This window comes from Cygnus atratus, chromosome 14, assembly GCF_013377495.2.
Source record: "Cygnus atratus isolate AKBS03 ecotype Queensland, Australia chromosome 14, CAtr_DNAZoo_HiC_assembly, whole genome shotgun sequence".
In the NCBI taxonomy this organism is placed as follows: domain Eukaryota; kingdom Metazoa; phylum Chordata; class Aves; order Anseriformes; family Anatidae; genus Cygnus; species Cygnus atratus.
In genome coordinates, this window is record NC_066375.1 from 11,265,271 (window position 1) to 11,283,988 (window position 18,718).

At 59.6% G+C, this 18,718-nt stretch overlaps 1 protein-coding gene across 1 annotated transcript; it reads right to left on the bottom strand.

The window, feature by feature from the left end:
- Positions 1-2,126: 2,126 nt before the first annotated feature.
- On the bottom strand, positions 2,127-18,532 carry SLC4A9 (solute carrier family 4 member 9). Its single transcript, XM_035559598.1, has 20 exons — positions 18,255-18,532; positions 16,329-16,489; positions 15,969-16,118; positions 15,709-15,770; positions 15,104-15,261; positions 13,061-13,148; positions 12,618-12,772; positions 11,933-12,049; positions 11,500-11,674; positions 10,588-10,721; positions 10,191-10,462; positions 8,638-8,699; positions 8,328-8,510; positions 8,077-8,190; positions 6,513-6,674; positions 5,418-5,596; positions 4,937-5,009; positions 3,888-3,956; positions 2,567-2,740; positions 2,127-2,408 (listed from the first exon to the last, which is right to left on the bottom strand). Exons 1-20 carry the CDS (start codon positions 18,530-18,532, stop codon positions 2,127-2,129), a joined length of 3,048 nt encoding a protein of 1,015 aa, XP_035415491.1.
- Between the last annotated feature and the right edge of the window lie 186 nt (positions 18,533-18,718).

The window sequence follows — 18,718 nt, forward strand, 5'->3', positions numbered from 1 at the left end:
TCCGTCGCTCACAACGCACGGCGTCTGGCGCCGCCTGATTGGCTCCTGCCGCGGACTAAGACCCCGCCCCCTTCGGCTCCCCGTGAAGGTCCCCGTCACCGCCGAAGCCTGGCCCACGCCCGCGCGTTCCGAGCGGCGATTGGAGGAAGCCGCTGCCCGTCAAGGCGCGCGGGCCGCCCCCTCGCGTCCCACCCTCCCGCACCGAGCGCGGGCCGCGATTGGCCGAGCGGGCTGTCACTCCGGCCGCCTGCCCCTCCGGCCGCTTACCCCCCTCTCCCACCGCCCCCCCCCCCCCGCTCCCTGACAGGAGCCGCGCGGGCTCTGTGGGGCGGGGACGCGCCCGTCCCTGCGGGCCCCTCAGGGGAGCCGGGGCTGTGCCGCCCCGCTCCTGCCCCAGGCCCCGGGGGCGGAGTTGTGTGGGGGCAGACCGGTTCCTGCACCTCCCCACGCCCCCCCGCCCGGGTCCGGTTCTCCCCTCCAGGATCCGGCCCCAGAACCATCCCCCCCCCCCCCCCCCCCCCCCGCAGAGCAGGGTGCGGGGGCGCCGTCAGGGCTGCCCTGAGGCGAAACACGGCTTTCCCTCCTGAAGGAAGAGTCAGGCGGATGGCACAGGGTCACGGTGCCGTTTATTAAAACGAACGCAAATTATCGTTAATTGCCAAGGCGGAATTTTGCAACCCCGCCTCACCGGCGTGCCGCGGAGCTCCCAGCAGCCTTACCCTGCCCGAGGCGCCGCCTCGTCCACAGGGGCAGGCAAAGCACCGCAGCGCCGGCCCGGCCCGGCTGGGGCTTGCCCGGTGGGAGCCTGAGCGGGGCCGGTCCGGGCTGCCCCACACAGAGGCGCCCAGAGCCCGCACCCGGGCCAGGCGCCGGCCGAGGTGAGCCGTGCCCGCCTCGCCTGGGGCCACCCGCCGTGAAGCCGGGGGGGGACACGGGCGACATGGGTGCGCTGCTCCCCGAGGAGACGAGGCAGGGGCAGAGGAGGCACCGTGGGCTTTGGCAGGGTTTCAGACGCCCCCGCGGCCTGGTGGTGCAGCCTGTGCTGGATCCCCCTGGGGATCTGAGGTGATCTGGTGACGGCTGTGTCAGTGCTGACGGCTGCGAGCTGCCAGGTGGTGACGGAGCCGGTCGGAGCCTGTGGGCTGCCTGCTGAACGGAGCCACTCCCAGGGATGCGGCTGCTCCAAGCACCTGGTGGCACACGGGAATTAGCTGATGGCGTTGTTAAAGAGAGCGCAGACAAACGCGTGGCAATGTCATCACCTGCGCAGCCCAGCTCCGCCAACCTGAAGGGGAAAGGAGGGAAGCTCTGGGCACCCCCGAAACCAGGCAGCACTGGGCTGCCCAAACACTGGCTGCCGGGCTTGGGCAGGCAAGGAGCAGCTCTTTTGCAAGCCAGGGTCCCCCATCCCCGGCCTCCCTGCACCGGGAGCTGTGAGCAGCAAACTTGTGCAGGGTGACTGCTGGTCCTGTGGCACCCACTGGCTCTGCCAGATGAGGCTGGGCACTGCTGAGTCCCTAAGCCCAGCCTTTGTGCTGCCAAAGTCCATGCTGACGCTGGCATGATGCACCCACGGGGGCTGATGGGTGCTGAATCCCCTTGAGAACACGCTGGCTTGGAAAGGTGAAGTATGAGGACAGGTTTGGGTCCTGTTGCAATGCAGTGTGGCAGTAACTGCATGCCATCAGGTTGCGTGTCTCTGCTGAGCTGGAGACGAGCAGTGAGAGTGGTCCCAGGCCCGTCCTCCTCTGCCACTCACCTTGCCCTGTGTCCCAGCTGCAAACCTAGTTCACGGAGATGTTGATCTCTGGTCCTTGGCGATGCATCAGCTCAGACTGGAGGGAGAAGTGAGGGAGGGATGAGGCTGGCGGTGCTCCCAGCCTTGCTGCAGCAGCTGCATCCAGGGGAGCCAACCCAGGCTGCTGCCCGCAGCCTGACCCAGTGGCTGTCCCAGACTGCCACGTGAAGCACTGAGCATCACCGTGGCATGGTGTGTGCTGAGCCCGTGGCCCAGCTTTGCTGGCTTCGCTGCAGTCCCTGCTCCTATGCTGCTTCCCAGATGAAAGCACTCACGGCTTTGGTACAATTTCAGCTGGGCTCGGTGCCTTGTGCTGAGGCTGTTGGCTCTACCTGCCTCTCCGGGCTGCAGATGCTGCTGCCCTGAGCTGCACGCGCAGGCCAGGCTCAGCCTCAGCACCAAAACATCCGTGGGAACAACAACAAAAGAGCACAGCTCCCAGGATATCACCCACCTCCTCAGTGTCGCTTTCCTCCTTCTCATTCTTCCTGGGCAGTTTCCCCTCTGCCTCCCTCCTGCCTGTTTCAGGCATGATGCTGTCCAGCCAGCTCAGGTCGTGCAGGGAGAAGATGCACTCCAGCCCCTTCCGGATCCCCACCAGGGCTAGCAGCTGGGGCCAGGGAAAAGTGCAGGTCAGCACAGCACAGCGGTCAGGGCTGGGGCACCGTGTGGCACTGCCCACGTGGATGCAAGTCTGGGTAGGTCTGTGGCTTTGCTCTGGTCGCTGGCAGGGCCAGCAGTGCTGTCTGGTTAACAGGTACGTCTTACCATCACTGGAAAGATAATGGCAGCCACAGTGGACTTGAGGACCCAGAGCACAGCTAGGCACAGAACCTGGATGAATGTGAAGAGGTGCACTCGTCGCAGTGGCACATGGCGGAGGTAGAGGAGATCCGGCTGGTGCTTGGCTGGCATCAGCAACAACCGCACTCGATCCGTAAACTGTAGCGAGAGGACAGCAGACTTGGCACATACACGGTGCAGGGAAGGGACGCCGGGCATTGTAGACACCTCCAGCTTCCAGGCAGCTGTCACCCACCTCCCTGTCATGACCACTCACCACCTAGCTCAGAGGGGTGCCAGGAGTTGCCACTGAGGCAGGCGGAGCAGGCAGCTGCTCACGGGGTCGCTTTGGGCGGGTTGGGGGCAGGAGGGGTGCATAGTTTGTGTTTTGGCAGGATGGTTTTTACCACCATTTACCTCAGGCTCTCTGCCCCCGCAATTCTGTGCTGGCCGCCAGGGCTGCTCTTGGGATCTGTTATAGGTGAGTTCATCTGAGCAGGGCACAACATTGCTCCAAACCAGGGAAGCTCTTTCCAGATAAGCATTTAGAAACAACTCAAGCTTGTCCAAAGTGCAACCAAGAAATAATAACGCCTTGACTTCCCAGCCTGAGCTCACAGCATGTACCCACAATCATGTTCTCATCAAGAGCTGGACGATTCTTCTCTTCTTGCAGGAAACTGCCCCTGCATTTAATGCAGCACAGCCCTCCCCAACCCCAGATTCCCCAAGCAAAGGGAGGAGGAAGGTTTCCCAGCTTATCCAGAACAGGGTAATTGCAAGGAAAAACTACCATTTAGAGGAAAAAAAAATGTAAAAAGGCAGGTAGATATTACTGGAGCGGGGATTCTCCCCACCCAGGGTTTTGCAGGAGTAGGATGGAGATGGCAAATCAGTAGTATGGCCAAGGTCAAAGGACCAGCAAGGTCCCCTGCTCTGCCTGCAGCTCCCAGACACACCGCAGGGACGTGCTCCCCTGCAGCTGTGGAGAGCAGGTCTGGGCCATCCGCTGGTCCTCTGCTTCTCCCAGACTACCTGATCTGCCAGTGCAGAAGTCGCTTATGCCCCCCAGCATCCCAGATACCTCTCTTTCCCTTTCCTCTGACCCTTAAAGGCCCCTCTTTGCCCCACTGCCTGGGGCTTGTGGGTACGGTGCCGCGCTGCAACTTGCACAGATTCAAAATCCAGGCTTTGTGCCATGCCTCAAAGTTAAAGCTGGTATTGAGCAAAACCCTTCATCCCCAAAACAGTACCCACAAGCTTCCCCAGAGCAGTCCAGAGGCATGCTCTGTGCAGCCCAACTCACCTGGATGCTGTTCAGAGCCACCACCCCCATGTGCAGGAAGACCCCGTACAGCACCGGCATTGGGATGTACTGTAAAACATCAGGGTGAGGCTTCAGCAGGGTGTGATCTGTGCTCGGTAAACTTTGTTTCCTTTAAGAACAGTCTGTATATTCGGCCACATTTGCTTACTTCACTTCCAATAGCACAATTTCCTGTATTTTTGCTTATATTATGGATCCAAGGGCTTTGCAGCCTAGATGTGTTCCCGTCTGTGCTGGAAACCGAAGCAACCAATTTCCATCTTCAGAGAGGGGACACTCACACGGAGTGTCCTCGTGTTCTAGCACATGGCAGGAGTAATCAAATGCTGGCGATAAGGCACCAAGCTACTTGGAGATGTGTCTTAGGGCTTAGGATTTATAAATAGCAGTGTGGCTGGCAAAGCAAAGGCAGGTTTTGAGCTGGGATGGGTGACTGGAGGGCCATAACTGAGCGGGCAGCTCTGTGAAATGGCACCAGGACCTGGCATGCCCTGAGCTATCCCCTGGCTGGCACCAGCATGGGAGAGGAGCTGTTTGCTGGCTGGAGCAGAGCAGGGTCCTGCCACCCCTGGGGTGCTTTCCTGTTTACCTTCTCTCTCGCAGCCGCATTTCCACGTTGTGCTGTCAGATTCCTGCCACCTGTGTTGCTCAGCACGGGCTGCTTTTCTCCCCGAGCCCATTCAGGCAAGGAGGGAGCTGGGCGTCGCTTTCTGCTCCCCATGGACTCCCAGTGGGATTGTGGGGGTGCCTGGGGTTTGGGTCAGCTTTACCGGTGTGATGAAAGGGTCACTGGAGAGGTGTTCCTCCCCTTTCCCCTCCCCTTCCCTGGCTGAGCGCCTTCTCACTGTTGCTGGCTAGGTTTCCCTGCTCCAGCTCGACCAGATGCTGATGGCTGCGGCCGGAGGGGCGTCTGGTTTGGGAACCACCAGCCCACGGCCCTGGCCTTGCTGGACGCAACCACTCCTCACCGCCTTCAGAAAGGAGGCAAAAACCACTTGGAGGCCAAAACCAGAAGCTGCTTTCCGTACCTTGAGAATGGGCGCCATAAAGACGGAGACTCCTGTGAGGATGAAGACTGCCAACCCGGTCAGCCTCTGCTCCCTGCAGGCGGTGGCACATGTGTCACACAAAGCTCGGGGCTCTCTCAGGCACCCACAGCCCCTGCCTGCCCCCCAGGCACAGCAGTGCCCCGGCTTCCACGGGGTCTCTGCAGAGGCTTTTTCATTTTTGCTGGTGGTGGCAGCGCGTGGGGGCGGCACACAGCAGCGCCCCTGCGCTTTGGGGAGCGTCACGCAGCCACCGAGCCTCACCAGGCACTGCTGAGAGCCCGTCCTGGGGGGATCGGGGGCTTCCCCCTGGACACACGAGCAGCCCCAAAGCTGGGGCACGGTGCCAGCTCTGCTGACTGCTGTGGGTACCTGCCCGTCCCCTGGCGCTGCAGCCGCAGGCAGGAGGGACATGGGAGCCACCCAGAACGGGGGTGCTGTGGGGGATGAGCTCAGACCATACCGGATGCCCAGGAACTCGGGTTGCTCTCCTGGAGCTGAGGTTGTGCTCTCCTTCCTGAGGCTGTCCATGTGTGCCAAGGAGATGACGGTGGCCGACACGTACCAGGGGAGGCCCGTCACGGAGGTGACGATCATCAGGAGGGAGACGCAGAGGAGGTCCAGGTGAAAGCCTGCCCCTTTCTGCAACGAGGGAGGTCAGGGCCGGGGGTGAGCTGTGGACCGTGGCAGCACCGTGGGGCTGGAGGGCTCTCACAGGGCACAGGGGGCAAGACGCTGCCCCAGAGGATGACAGACCCGGGGGCTGTCCCCACCGGCCAGCAGGGCGGGTGCCTGTTCATGGTAAGAAGGCAGGGATGTGCCATGTGCGAAGCCAGTGAGGTGGGAGCTTGCCTGGCTCTGCTGTGACCATTGTCCCCTGGCCCTGTGGAGCTGCACGGGAGATGGCCTTGTCCCCTAGCTGGCTGCCCCTGCAATGGTTCCACACTGGTGCATCTCCCTGATGGCCGGCCCCCACCAAGTCCTGCTGCCTGCCCCTCCTGCGGTGGGCGACGGAGGCGTGGGCTGGCAACATCAGCAGAGGGGGAGGCTCGGTGGCACCCCCCCAGAGCTGGTGAGAGGACCGACACCCCTGACACTGCAAGCCCCATCGCCTCCTGCCTAGCGAGGGCTGTCGCTGCAGAAGTCAGCAGAGACATTGGCACTGCCAGCGCGGGTGCCCGGCATCCCTGCCTGGTGCTCCTGTCCCCAGCGGTCGGGCCCACAGATTGGAAACCCTCAGTCCTCGGTGTCTGGCTTCAGAAAGGGCTCGATCGGCTGCCCGAAGGATGCAGGTACCCAGGCCTCGCAGCAGCCGACCAGCCAGCTCCTTCTGAGCGCCCACATCGGTTAAGCAGAGGTGCTGCGTGTAAGGAGACATCTCCCTGACAGCTTCAGAGGAGCTGCAGTGCCCAGCACGGGACCTGGCCGTGGTTAGGTGTGCAGCTCGCCCCTGGCTGCCCAGCTTGTCCCAGGGCTCACACGTGGGGTACAGTAGGGTGCTCCCCATCCGTGGCCGGCACCCCAGCCAGCCCCTGCCCGTCCTCTGGCCCCCACTCACCTTCAGCTTGTACTCCTTGCGGTTAAGGATGACAGCCGTGATCTGCTGGTCCATGAAAATGAGGATGGTGACGAGGACGGCGGGCACTGCGGCTGCCAGGCAGACCCACCAGGGGTTGGCTGCAAAGGGGAGGACAATCCAACCCCGCGTGGGGTTCGTGGGCTGCAGAAGGCAGAAGGATCGTGCTAGCTGACGTGATGCCACAGCAGGGTGAAGAGACCAGCCCATAGGTGCCCGAGCTGGAGTAACATGGGGACCTGCGGATGTTCCTTGCTGGGCAGCGTGACTCACCCAGCTGCCCTACCAGGACACCCTGGCTCCGCCTGAGCAGGCACCACGAGCGAGTGCCGGTAGCTGGGCACACCTAGAGTAGCACGTGCCCTCCTGGGACACAAGCTGCGGGGGCAGCAGCTAAGTGGTGGGTAGAAGAGGAGATCCTACAAGTTTGACGACAGTGAGCCACGAGTGCCCAAGGCCCTCGCAGGAGGTGGCAGCACACGTGGGCGACAGTCCCGCTCATGGAAGAGGCTGAGCCTGCTCCTCAGTGCTGCCAATCCCTCTCCACACCCAGGGTGGGGAGCCCAAGCCTGGGCTTGAGCTCATGCCTCCAGCTCCAGCATGAGCTGTAGCATGAGGTGGTTGTCCCGCATGAACAGGACTGGGCCAGATTATTTACAGACCACAGGATCGGCTGCAGCTCAGCCCCGTGTATGCAGTGGAGGAACCTGCACTGATACAGGGCTGAAGGGCTACAGGAGGACAGCCATGCCAACAATCCGTCCTGCATTTCCACCCAGACCACACTGACGGGAAAGACACCAGCAGCAATGTGAGACAGTCTGCACAGAGGATGCAGACCTGATCGCTGACAAAGCTTGCAGTGCCCAGCAGCAGCACATCAGCCTGATGGCGCGGTGGGACTTGCAGGAGATGGACTGGGCCACTAAACCCAGCCAGGCTCTTTGTGGGGAGAGATAAAGAGGTGAGCTCCTGGAGGCCTTGGCATGGCAAATCCCCACAGTCCTTGGGCATCCAGGCTCCCCAGCTGGCCAGAGTGGGTTTGGCATGCCAGTGCTTGCTGCTCCAGCTGGTTCTCCTGTTGCCCATAGGGACTACGCTCCCTGCAATACACCGGGGCTGGGTGGGCTACACCTGCTTCCCATGGAGGAGGGATGCCAGCTCTTCTGGGCAGCCCCCTGCCTCCTCTCTCCTCCAAGGCCCCCTCGATTTGTGAGACAATGCTGGAGACAGTTGACAAGCAGGGAAGATGAGCTAGCAGACTCCTGCCAGCAAGGGCGAGCCCTCAAGCACCCGTGGTGTGCGTGGGACATGCCTGGGCTGGCCTGGAGCAAGCAAGTTGTAGCAAAGACTCCATTCTTCTACAGATCCTCCCTCCTCCAGGCTGAGACCTTGCACAAGCTGCAGCAGCCCCCTGCCCTGGTGTCTTCTCCCATCCAGGGGTGCCTGGGCAGCGCTGTGTGCACAAAAGGCCAGCCAGGGCCCACAGCCCCTGCCCTGCGTGCACCTCTTTGAAAGTGCTGCCAACTCCCCACCCGCCAGTCACCTTCAGCTCACTGGGAACAAGGAGCTTGGGGGTCTCCAGGCCAAGGGCCACGTCGATGGCACAGAAGATGAGGATGGCCAGGATGATGGAGAAGTCGCTCACCAGCTTCCGAAGCTGCAATGCCGCAGACAGGGAGGCTTTTACCTGGGCTGGCCGGGGACCATCCCCAAGCAGCTGCGGTGGGGGGACGATCCATGCACCCCAGAAACATGGCAGGGCCAGCCCCAGCCAGGCGGCTGGGGACCACTTACCCCTGTGGGAAAGTAGCGGCTGCTCTTGAAGTGCTTGAGCGCCGTGCAGCAGAGGAAGGTGCCCCCGAAGAGCAGGAAGGACAGGAGGGCGATGTCGGGCACGTACTGGCAGCTGGCCCCCAGGAGCTGGCCGCCTCGACTCAGGCACTGGGCCCGGCTCAGCCAGGTGGGAGCTGTGGGAGGCTGTGGGAATGCGGGGAGGGAGCAGGAGGAAAGGGGCCAGGGATGCGGGCACCCGGAGCCCGAGGGCCAGGGTGGGCAGCCCTGCACTCTGTGTCCCCGCCCCCCCCCCCGGGAGAAGGGTCCGTACCTGCTGCAGGGCTGTGGGCGAAGGGAGCGGTGTGTCAGTGTCATTCCCTGCGGAGACGTGGCCTGCGGGAGGGTGGTGGGAGTCAGTGCCCTGGGGCTGGGCTTGGAGCAGCCAGGACCCCGCTCCTGTTGCATCCCCGGGGGGTTCTGAGCTGGTCTGGCTGCCCAGGCAGGGCCGTGTGGGACCCCCGAGGCCTGGAAATGACTGCGGGCAGCAGAGGGAGAGCCTGATCGGCAGCTGTGTGCTCTGAGTGGTGTCAGGCCAGGGCTGATGCATGGGAGTGCTGGAGGGGCTGGAGCCAAGTTTTACAGGATACACCCCTGGCCCAGCCCCTCGCAGACCCTGCAAGGCTTCCTCACATCTTTTCCAGCTCTTCAGTGTTGCCTCCTCACTGCCATGCTAAAATAGTCCTTCCCCAGCTCTTCCCACAGCCCATTTCCAGCTGAAGCGTGCAAAACTTCAGTCATTCAAAGTGATGTTTTCCAGCCCAAAGGCCTGCCTTTGGGGTTGTAAAGGCTTGGGAAGGGCTTGGCTGAAACATCATCACACTCAGAGGCAACAGCAGCACTAAGCTCTGCTCAGCATTGATGCTTTTGGTGCACAGTGCCATGGCCCCACTGCCACGGTGATCCTGCAGACATGGTGATCTCCATGTCACTGGAGACACATCTCATTCAGACCCCGTGAAACACCCTCTGATTTATAGACCAGAGTATAAACTGCAGAGAAAGCCTGCCCTGGTGCTGCTGGACCCCCCACCTCCAGTGGCCAGCTTTCCCCATTCCCAAGCTGCAAGAGCTGGGCTGTGCTCATCGGGGCACTCCAACCTGGGTGACCACAGATTCAATGAGGGAGCGGATGGATGGTGCCTCTGCCCTGATTCCAGCCACAGGTCACAGAGGGGCTCGGCAGGGGTCCCTGGCATGGGACAGGGGGGTCTGTCGCCAGAGTCAGGAAGGTAGTTGCCATATCCCATTGGGAAAGGGCTGGCCCAGACCAGCCAAAGAGGCAGAACGAGGTGACGTTTCCATGCAGTTGGCTGCTCACTCCTGTGTCTACACCTGAGCAAGCCGTGGGGATGCCCTGGGACAGTCCGTGACCACACATGCCCTGGTTGAGGGGCACAGCCAGCACATGGGACTGAGAAGCCTCCTCCCCCTGCGGCTGTGAGGCATCCGTGAGCCAGACAGCCCTCATCTTCCTTGGGGACCACAGCGCTCCTTGGTGCCAAACCTAGCCCCTGGACAGACAGGGCCTGGACAAGGCAGGGCTACGCTCTGTGGTGCCTGGGACAGGAACACCGGCTGTGCCCAGCTTCATCGGCTCCCTTGTTCCTGCTCTGAGACGGGCTGGTGGAGACCAGTCCACAGCAGAAAACATTGAGGCTACTGGGCTGGGGCCCTGCCAGAGCCGTGAGGTCCCCGTGAAGGTACAGCCCCACGTACCCAGCCAGTGCACTGCCCACCAGCGTGACACAGCCCCACAGCCACACCAAGCAGCCAGCCTGGGAGCTGTGCACGGACCAGGAGCTGCAGCTGGCAGCCTGGGCTTACCTGGGCTGGACAAGTTGCAGGAGCAGCTGTACAAGGTCACATCATCAGTTCGGTAGTGCCAGTTGATGGGGAAGGCTTCTGCCAGGTTCAGCATCTTCTTCAGGGAGTCATAGATGAATATCAGGCTGATGAGAGCACAGAAGCCTTCCTCGGTGAAGCGGGTGAAGTACTGCACCAGGTGGCTTGCTTCGGTGGCCACCAAGACCAAGCCGAAAAAGGCCACCCAGAGCCCGATCCAGAGGCGAAACTCCAGGTAGTCCAGGCTGTAGTCCCTAGTGGGAAGGGTGACCCAGATCCTCAATACAGCACAGACACATGAAGGTAGCCCATGCCTGGCCAGGGGATGGTGGCAGCAGGGGGATGTCCCCTGAGGAGCCCCCCTCAGCACAGTCCTTACTCGCTGAAGGAGAAGAGGAGGCGCTCGAAGACCAGCACAGGACCAGTGCTACTCAGGATGGTCAGGGGCTGGCCGGAAAAGAGGCAGAAAATGGAGCCAGCAAAAGCAGTGCCCAGGAAGCTCTCCAGCACGCCCTGCAATGCAAATAGATGGGGTGCCATGACCGGGTATGCAGTGGAGACAGGGAGACGGGCTTCACATGGCTGCCTGAATGCTCCTGTGCTGTCAGCCTGATGAAGGACAATGGAAAGGCAGGTTCCAGGGTGACAGCCCCGCAGGCAAGGGAGGAGGGGAACGCAGGGCATGTGGGCCTGGCATTGCTGGTGCTGCTGGTACTAGCTACTGGGGCTGGTACTGGCTGCAGGTGTGAGGAGACACTGCTCAGGGAGCACCTCTGGGTTTATCCTCAAGCTGTCACCAGAGCCAGCCCATTACAGGACCAGGTCCTGACACGGCTTGGGGATACAGCTGCAGAAGCAAGGCTGGCCCAGGGGCTGCAGCTTCCCTGGGCCCACTGTAGGGCAGCACACCAGAACACCACCAGCCCCATCTGTGCCTGCAGGCTGTGTCTTGAGGCAGCTGCCATCCCTCATCCTTCCTGGGGAGCAGGGGAAGCCCCAGAGTGTGGGACCCTAGCTTGGCACTGGGGCCCTGGGAAGGCCAGAGAAGGGCAAACTATTGTCCAAAGACAATGCTCAAGATGCACGGGCCTGGCCATCACTCCATGGGCACCCATAGAAGGTGGTGCTTCACGAGGTCCTGCAACCTGGGCAAGTGGTGCATGAGCAGGGAGGTTTGTGTTGTGCTTCCCCTGGCAGCCCTGCCCTGAGGACACTCATTGCAAGGCAAGCCCCATGTGCCTACCCTGTGGCATGGTTCACGCCCAGCTTGGCACCCTGTGAGCACACTGACCTGCATGTTGGCTGTTGCGTCCCCCAGCATGCCCCCAAAGGTGATGGCATTGGTCACAGTTGCCAGGTAGATGTAGAGAACTGCTGAGAGGCACTGAATGTGCAGGGCATCAGAGAAATCGCTCCTGTACCAAGGTGCCTTCCTCCGGATGTCTCGGACCAGTCCCCCAAAGAGCCTACAGCCAGAAGGTTGTGAGAGGAAAGAGGTCTCAGAGCACTCTCTCCTGCTGGCCAGAGCCCCACCAGAGAGCTGCTGGTCCCTTCCCTTGGAGCTACCAGCCAGCACAGTTTGGAGGTGGTGGCTCTGGCAGACTCACTGGGGAGGACCTTTGAACTGCCCAGCTAAGCTAGGGCTGATGGAGGAGGCAAAGGCATGGCCTCACCCTGCTCCATGGCAAGGGGAGCGGCTGACGCCTGTCTGTCCAGGCACTCACCTCCCTGTCCTCTCCAGCTCCTCACTGAAGTGCAGGTGGCCCAGGCCAGGTCTGTCCTCAGCAGCTGCTGTGCTCCCATTGCAGTGAGATTTCCACTCCCGCAGGTGCACGGAGATCCTGAGGCAGAGCCAGGGAAGCCTGAGCAGGTAGGCTACAGACCAGAGCCCTCAGAACACCGATGCATCTAGGAGAGGCTACGGGGGACAGGAAGGTTGGAGAGGGAAGAGGGTTGTAGGCAGGGCTGGAGGAACCTTGTATATCCCCTGGCAATGAGGAGGAGGGAAAGGATCAGGAGGCTGATGAGGAGAAATTCCCTTCACCAGCTGGCAGGCCAGCCCCCGAATGAGCCCCAACCGGACCAGTTCTAGAGGGGAAGCTGGGCAAAGCAGGAGGTGTCCTGCTTGGAGTGTGCTGAAGTTCCATATTCCCAGCAGCTCTTGCACAAACAGTACATTGTGTGGTTTTGCCATTCCCTCACTGCCAAGAGCCACGTGGGACCACAGGACCAACAGCAATGGGGACCGTCGCTGTGATCTGCACTAGTTGGAGATGTGAAGGGGCTTGGCTAGGGGGACTTCACTGGTGAAGATTGGCTCCTGGGTGACTTCATCCCCATAGAGACCCAGATTTCAGCATCACAGGCTTGCAGCAGAGATCTTTTGCAGCAGATCTTCCCCCAGGATACCTCTTATGCGGAGATGGCAAACAGCTTGGTGGAGGAATTCGGGCACTGGCATCCCATTTCCCAGGAGGAAGCACAGTCAGCTCATCCAGAAACACATCAATTCCTGCAATGATGTCCTCTTGGTTCTTAGCCTGCAGGGCAACCTTTTGGAAGAGCTGTGGTGATATACAGTGGATTAGCTGTAAAACCCTGCATTCAGCTACTCAGAGCTATTCCCCCAGACTCCCAGCCAGGATAGCACCCATACGCTTCATTACAATGGGTGTGCCTAGATCCTACAGACCAAGCCAAAATCTTTGTTTTCTTATCCTAGGCAATGGAAGCTGCCAGCCTGCTCTCTGCTCTGCTTCTCACACTGCAGCCTGCATTGGAGGAGTCTTGGTATCCTCAGCTCAGCCCCATTCCACCCTGAGTGCTCAGGACAACTGCTGCATCACGCTTACCTCGTCTGTCAGCAGTGTGGCCATGGCCCTTCCGATCTCATGATAGGCTTTCACTTTGGCGTGGGGGCCCAGCAGAATGAAAAGAAACCTATGGACAAGACAGCAACCCGTGAACATCCCTGTACAAAGCAACTTCTCCTGGGGGAGCTTCTTCTGAGGGCAGGCCACTGTGCTGCTGGGATCCCAGTGACAAAGGCTCGGCAAGCTTGAGGGACTGCTGATGCCAAGCAGTCTCCCCTGCACATGGGGAGGTGGGTGTCTACCCCAAGGAGGAGGCTGGGGGCGGTGGGCAGAAGACAGGACACACACCTGCTGCCCAGTGCATAGAAACCGCGCTCACCCAGGAGACCACAGGGCACCGGGACCCCAAGGTCTGCAGAGACGGGGCTGACTGGGGTGGGAGGCAGCTCTTTGGGGCACAGGAAGAGTCAGATGCTTGACGTGTGGGTTCACGCTCATGGGGATGTTGCTCACAGGCAGTTTGCAGGAGCATTACCATCAGGAAGGAGAGCTTGCTAGCTGCATGGGAAGCAAGGTTTGATAGGACTACATGGACATAGGAAGAGAATGGAAAGAGGGCTCAGAGCCCTTGAAGAAATATGGCTAAAGTCCCACACCTCACAGAGAGCTGCAATACAAAAGCTACAGAGGGGCAGCCTGACCAGATATTTAACCAAGTCCCCCACTTTTTTTCCAAGACTGCAGAAATCTGTTACTGTCATGATACACAGAGGCTGCAGAGTGGTTACAGTGATCAGACCCGGATCAACATCCAGAAATGGGACAGGGGAACTATTCTGACAGCATGAGCAGGGCCAAATGTGGATGAAAAGAGCCTGCTCTAGCCCTGATGTGCAGTGTCAGTGCTTGAAGCCTCCCAGACCCTGCTCCATGTGGTAGGAAGGAGAGGAAAGCAGTACAGAGCAGCAGCTGCCTGGGATTTCATTCACATATGTGCATGCATCGGGAAAATGGGAAAATCAGATAGATAAAATCCTAGAGATGGAACTGGGGGGTTGATAGCTCCGGATTGTTGGCTGCATTCGCATGGCAGCTCAGAGTGGCAGGCAAAGGGGAATGGCATTAAGGGTAATGAGATGGGTAGGGACAAACTCTCTTGCTCCCGTTCGGGCCCGGAGAGGAAAAAGAGCCATTTAGAAAATATGTGGAAAAGCGTTGTTGTCAGCCATATAAAGACACACAGCAGTGCTCCATGGGGATATGCCTCGACCTCAAGCCACACAATTCCCATCAAGGAGACTACAGGAGGTGAATGTCCTGCTTCTATCCGTTCATCCTCTGAATGCTCTGGCTGCAGTGACCAGGAGGTGGCAATGTTCCTCCAGATCCCTGTCTGTGTCCTCAGTGTGCTTCCTAAGGAAGTCCCCAGTTCAGAGGGACACACTGGAACTTCCCTGCTACAGCTTCAAATGATACACTCTGCAACCATGGCAAAACATCTCTTGCACCCGCTCCTCTCCCTCTATGCTGACAATGCCCCATACTAGATAGAGCAAGAGACACCCCCTTGCTCTGAAAAGCATCCGTCAGGCCAGCTTGGCAGGAAAGAGAGAGGCTCCCCGAAATCTGCATCCCTTTCCAGCCTCGAGCATTGATGCTCCTGGGGAGGAAGCTGAGTGCATCCAGACCCTCCTAGGGAGGAGGGTGAGTGCAGAGTTCAGGTGGGGACAACACAGGGGTCCATCCCCCCAGCCCGCCTAGCAGCTGCTGACACTCTGCTCTCAGCACTTCCCAGCTGCAGTGAACTAAGCTCCTGAGGGACTCTGGAAAGCTGGAGTCAGGCAGTGAGTCAAGGTTCTGGGTCTGTGCGCAGGCTCTTTGTGTGGCTTTGGGTGTCTTCCCCTTTGCTTTTACCAGGTAAGTCTAGTCATCGGTGCTTAGCTCAAATGGTTGTTCTGTGCTCCATGGTCCAGAGCTTGAGGGATGCAAGAGCGAGCAGGGACACAGACCACAGAGGGTACTACAGGGCTGGAAAAGGGGCTTGTGTGGCCAGCAAAGGGCCACTAGCCAAGCTCCAGTTACCTGCTGGGGAGAGCAACTTCAGTCAGTGAGCCAAGTGCCACCACCTCCCTTAAACGAACAAAGACAGTAAATGGCTTCTTCAGGAAGTCAACTTCACCAACCATAACGTTGGCAACTTCGGCCCCTGGTGGAAGCTTCTTCTTAAATCGGTTTCTCAGCTGAAATGACATGGAAAGGAAAGTCCGTGTAGGATGACACCTGCCACAGCACTGTCATGTCTAAGGCAGCTGCTTTCCCTCTGCTCAGCAGCTGGAACTCAGGATGTGATGGCTGCCCAGGGGCCAGGGAACTTCTTGCAATGAAACCAAGCTGCTGCAGCACTTCCAGCTGCCAGCCTTGTCAGCTGCACTATGCACCTGTCTGGCCATCTCCTTGGGGCATCATGGCCTGGGGAATCCCTGCCTCCCTCAGAGATGACACATCAGGAAGACTTGGTTCCGCAGTGACAAACACAGGCCTATCCAGTAACAGTAATGCCATTAGTGGACAGAATTTTTCAGTCCACTTTGGGTTAGAGGCCAAGAAACGCGTCCATTGCTTGGAAAAATCGATTACCTCCACTGAGACCTTATCCCAGCTCCCTCCTGCCTCCTCTCCTGCCTTACCTGTTCCTTGAGAGGTGTTTCTGAGAGCTGAGCTCTGGGCTGAGGGCAGTTTTTGGCCTTCCCTGTGGAAAAAAAAAAAAAAGGAACAAGCAGCAAAATACATGTGGAAGAAAAAGCTCAGCATGGGTATTGCCCCAGGTAGGTGGCCCAGAGGCAGCAGAGACACAACAGGAGGGACGGTGGTGTCCCGACTCACCAGCTGGGGCTGGGCCGTGAGTGGCTCAGCTCCCAGCATGGGCACAGCCAGGTGCCAGGCATACCTCTGCAGGGACTGAGGCCGAGGTCAGCGAGCGCCAGCAGTGGGGATTTGGTGGCTTGGTGCCGTGGCTGGAGGAGCAGCAGAGCTGCCAGGCGGTCCTTCAGCTCAGGCGGCAGCACCCAGTCATTGGGCTGCCTGCAAAGCGCCTTGTCTGCAACAAGGACAGGGGAAGAGCTTAGCTCCCCGCACTGCCCAGCCACGGGGCTCTGCCAGAGAAAGGCCCCCTTTGCTGGCCTGGCAGAGCCACTTTGGCTACCCAGCAATCCTGTGTCACGGCTTTAAGTTAGGGATCTCCTGGTGGCCTGGCCCCGCTCCCAGAGGAAGCTCATACTATGAGGTGACCTTTACGTTTCCCACATACCAATTATTTCCTTGACACTGTGGGCATCCATATCCAGGAGCACTGTCCCCTTCTGCAGGCATGTCCTCAGCTCGAAGAGGCTGTGCAGGGGGAGGGCTGGGATGTGGGGCATGCTCCAGCGCTCCCCTCCATCCTCCACCTTCTCCTCGAACTTTATCCACCTACCCAGGAAGAATTACAGGGTCAGTGGCACAAAGTAGGCTGCTCTGGTGTCCTGTGCCCAGCAGCAGGAGCTGCAGATCCCTGATCTCAGCATGGGGCTAGACCAGGTAGGATGGGGTTTTGGGGCCCAGGGCTGGCAGTGTGGGTGGCTGGTGGCAGGAGCAGCCTGGGCAGGTACATCCCTGCCCCTGCCACCTCACACCTTGCTCTGAGTTCCTGCCCAGAGGAATTTCACCCATCCCCATAGCTAGCAGTGCCTGCTGGCAGTCAGAAGAGACGTGTTTTGAGGCATTTACCACGAACAGGCTGTGCCAAATATTTGCAGACCAGCACACACAGAGCTTCCCTTTGTCCCACCAGCATGCGGCGCGGTGCGAGCGTGCCCAGCAGAGTGCCTGCAGGCCCAGTGCTGGCTGTTCCTCCAGGCAGGCCCAGGGGAGGCCCATGGTGGCTGAGGCGGAGCCTGGGGCACAGCCATGCTGGGAGAGAACTGCTGAGTACGGAGGAGAGCCCCCAGCCCACCGACTTTTGGCTCTGGGGCAAGGGCACCCGCTTCCCCTCCATTCCCTCTGGCCTCTGCAGCAGGCCTGCTGCTGCTGGAGCCCCCTTTCGCACACATCCCAGCAGCCCTCCCATGCATCCCCATCTGCTGCAGAGGGGTGGCGTGGCGAGGGGACACATCCTGGCCACGCTCCTACCCCACACCAGCACACGGCTGGCCCTGGTCCTCTCCACTGATGCCTCTGCCCCAGGGTCCCATCCTCCCTCCCTGGCCCAAGGTGACCCAGCCAGCCCTGAGCTCCATCTACTCCTCTGCTCCCAGCTCTCACCCTCAGGTTGTTTCTGACTCCTGGTGCCTCAGGCATCTGAGCCATTTCCACATCCTGCTCCTTCTTTCTCCCAATGTCCTAGGTCCACCCTGGCAGTACTGCCCTATGGCCAAAACATTTTTCCAGGCCTTTCTTCCATACTGTAGAAAAGATATCAAATTGTCTCCCAGGCCTTCAGGTTGTGTGCACAGGGACCATGGCCGCAGGCCTAGCCCCCCTGCTGGCCTGAGATCCAACTCCTCAACGCTGTCCCAGAATTTTTGAGGACAGCAGCACACCCTCATTTTCACCAGCAATTTCTGGGAAGGTTGCATTCACTTCTTGGGAAGGGCTGCCCAGTGTTGCTGGACTGCTCATGGTCTGCACCCAGGCTTCGCCCCTGATGCCAGTGCACTGCAGGGTACATCCTCCCCAGCTCTTCTATGACACCTACTTTCCCTGTTTTCCCACAGTGATCTTGCTGCTACGCTTTCAGTTCTGCTTCAGCTTCAGCTGTGCTAGGCCAGTGCTCAAAGACAGTGAGCAATGAAGCACTGTCCCATCACCAGCTTGCAGCATAGATGCTGAGGCCTTGGAGAGGCAGGAAATGCAGAAGCAGAACTAAGGAAATACATGTGTCAGCACTGTGCAAAGGCAGGGTCACTGCCTGCACCTTGCCTGACACTGTGTCCTCACGGGTGGTGGAAACTTTCAGATGAAATGAGTCACTCAAAATTAGGAAGAAGAATTTCCTGGAAGACACAGCATGGGCACTGGAGGGGGGAGAGCAAACTGAGCATCCCTATTGTTGAGGAACCATTACATGCCAGAGTAAGACAGGAGACTTGCCCAGCAGACAGCTCAGCACTGCTGGAGCACCTAGTAGTTTAAAGACCATTTCACCCTGCGTTCCCCAAGCATCACCAGCTGGCCTGACCACAGCACGAGTGCCTACCTGGCCGTCTCTTTCCACTCCAGGCCTGCCGGGGTGCTGAGCAGCTCATTGAGCTGGATGAACAGCAGTGGACACTTTCTGTCCCCCACCTCTTCCTGTTGCAGGATGGCACGGACTCGCTCTGCTGCTGAGGAGATGCTTGAGGCAAAGATGCTGCAGCTGACCACTGGGTAGAGGACATCGGAGCTGCTGCTCGGGGTGTCTTCTTGCCTGAGCTGTGAGTGGGCATCTGCTGCCTGCAGAGCTGCGCTGGCCGGCCCAGGCACTTGGTCTCTCATTGTGACCAGCGACTGGGAGCCACGTGCACCAGCTTTGCTGGGTGCTCACTCTTCTGGAGTTGCTGGCATCTTGCTCATCTCACCCTTATAAAAGCTGTGAGCCGGTTCAAACTGGCCACAGACTAACAGCCAGGAGCCAAACCCCAAACAGCATTATCAAAATACAGTGGCCAGCCCTGAAAACCT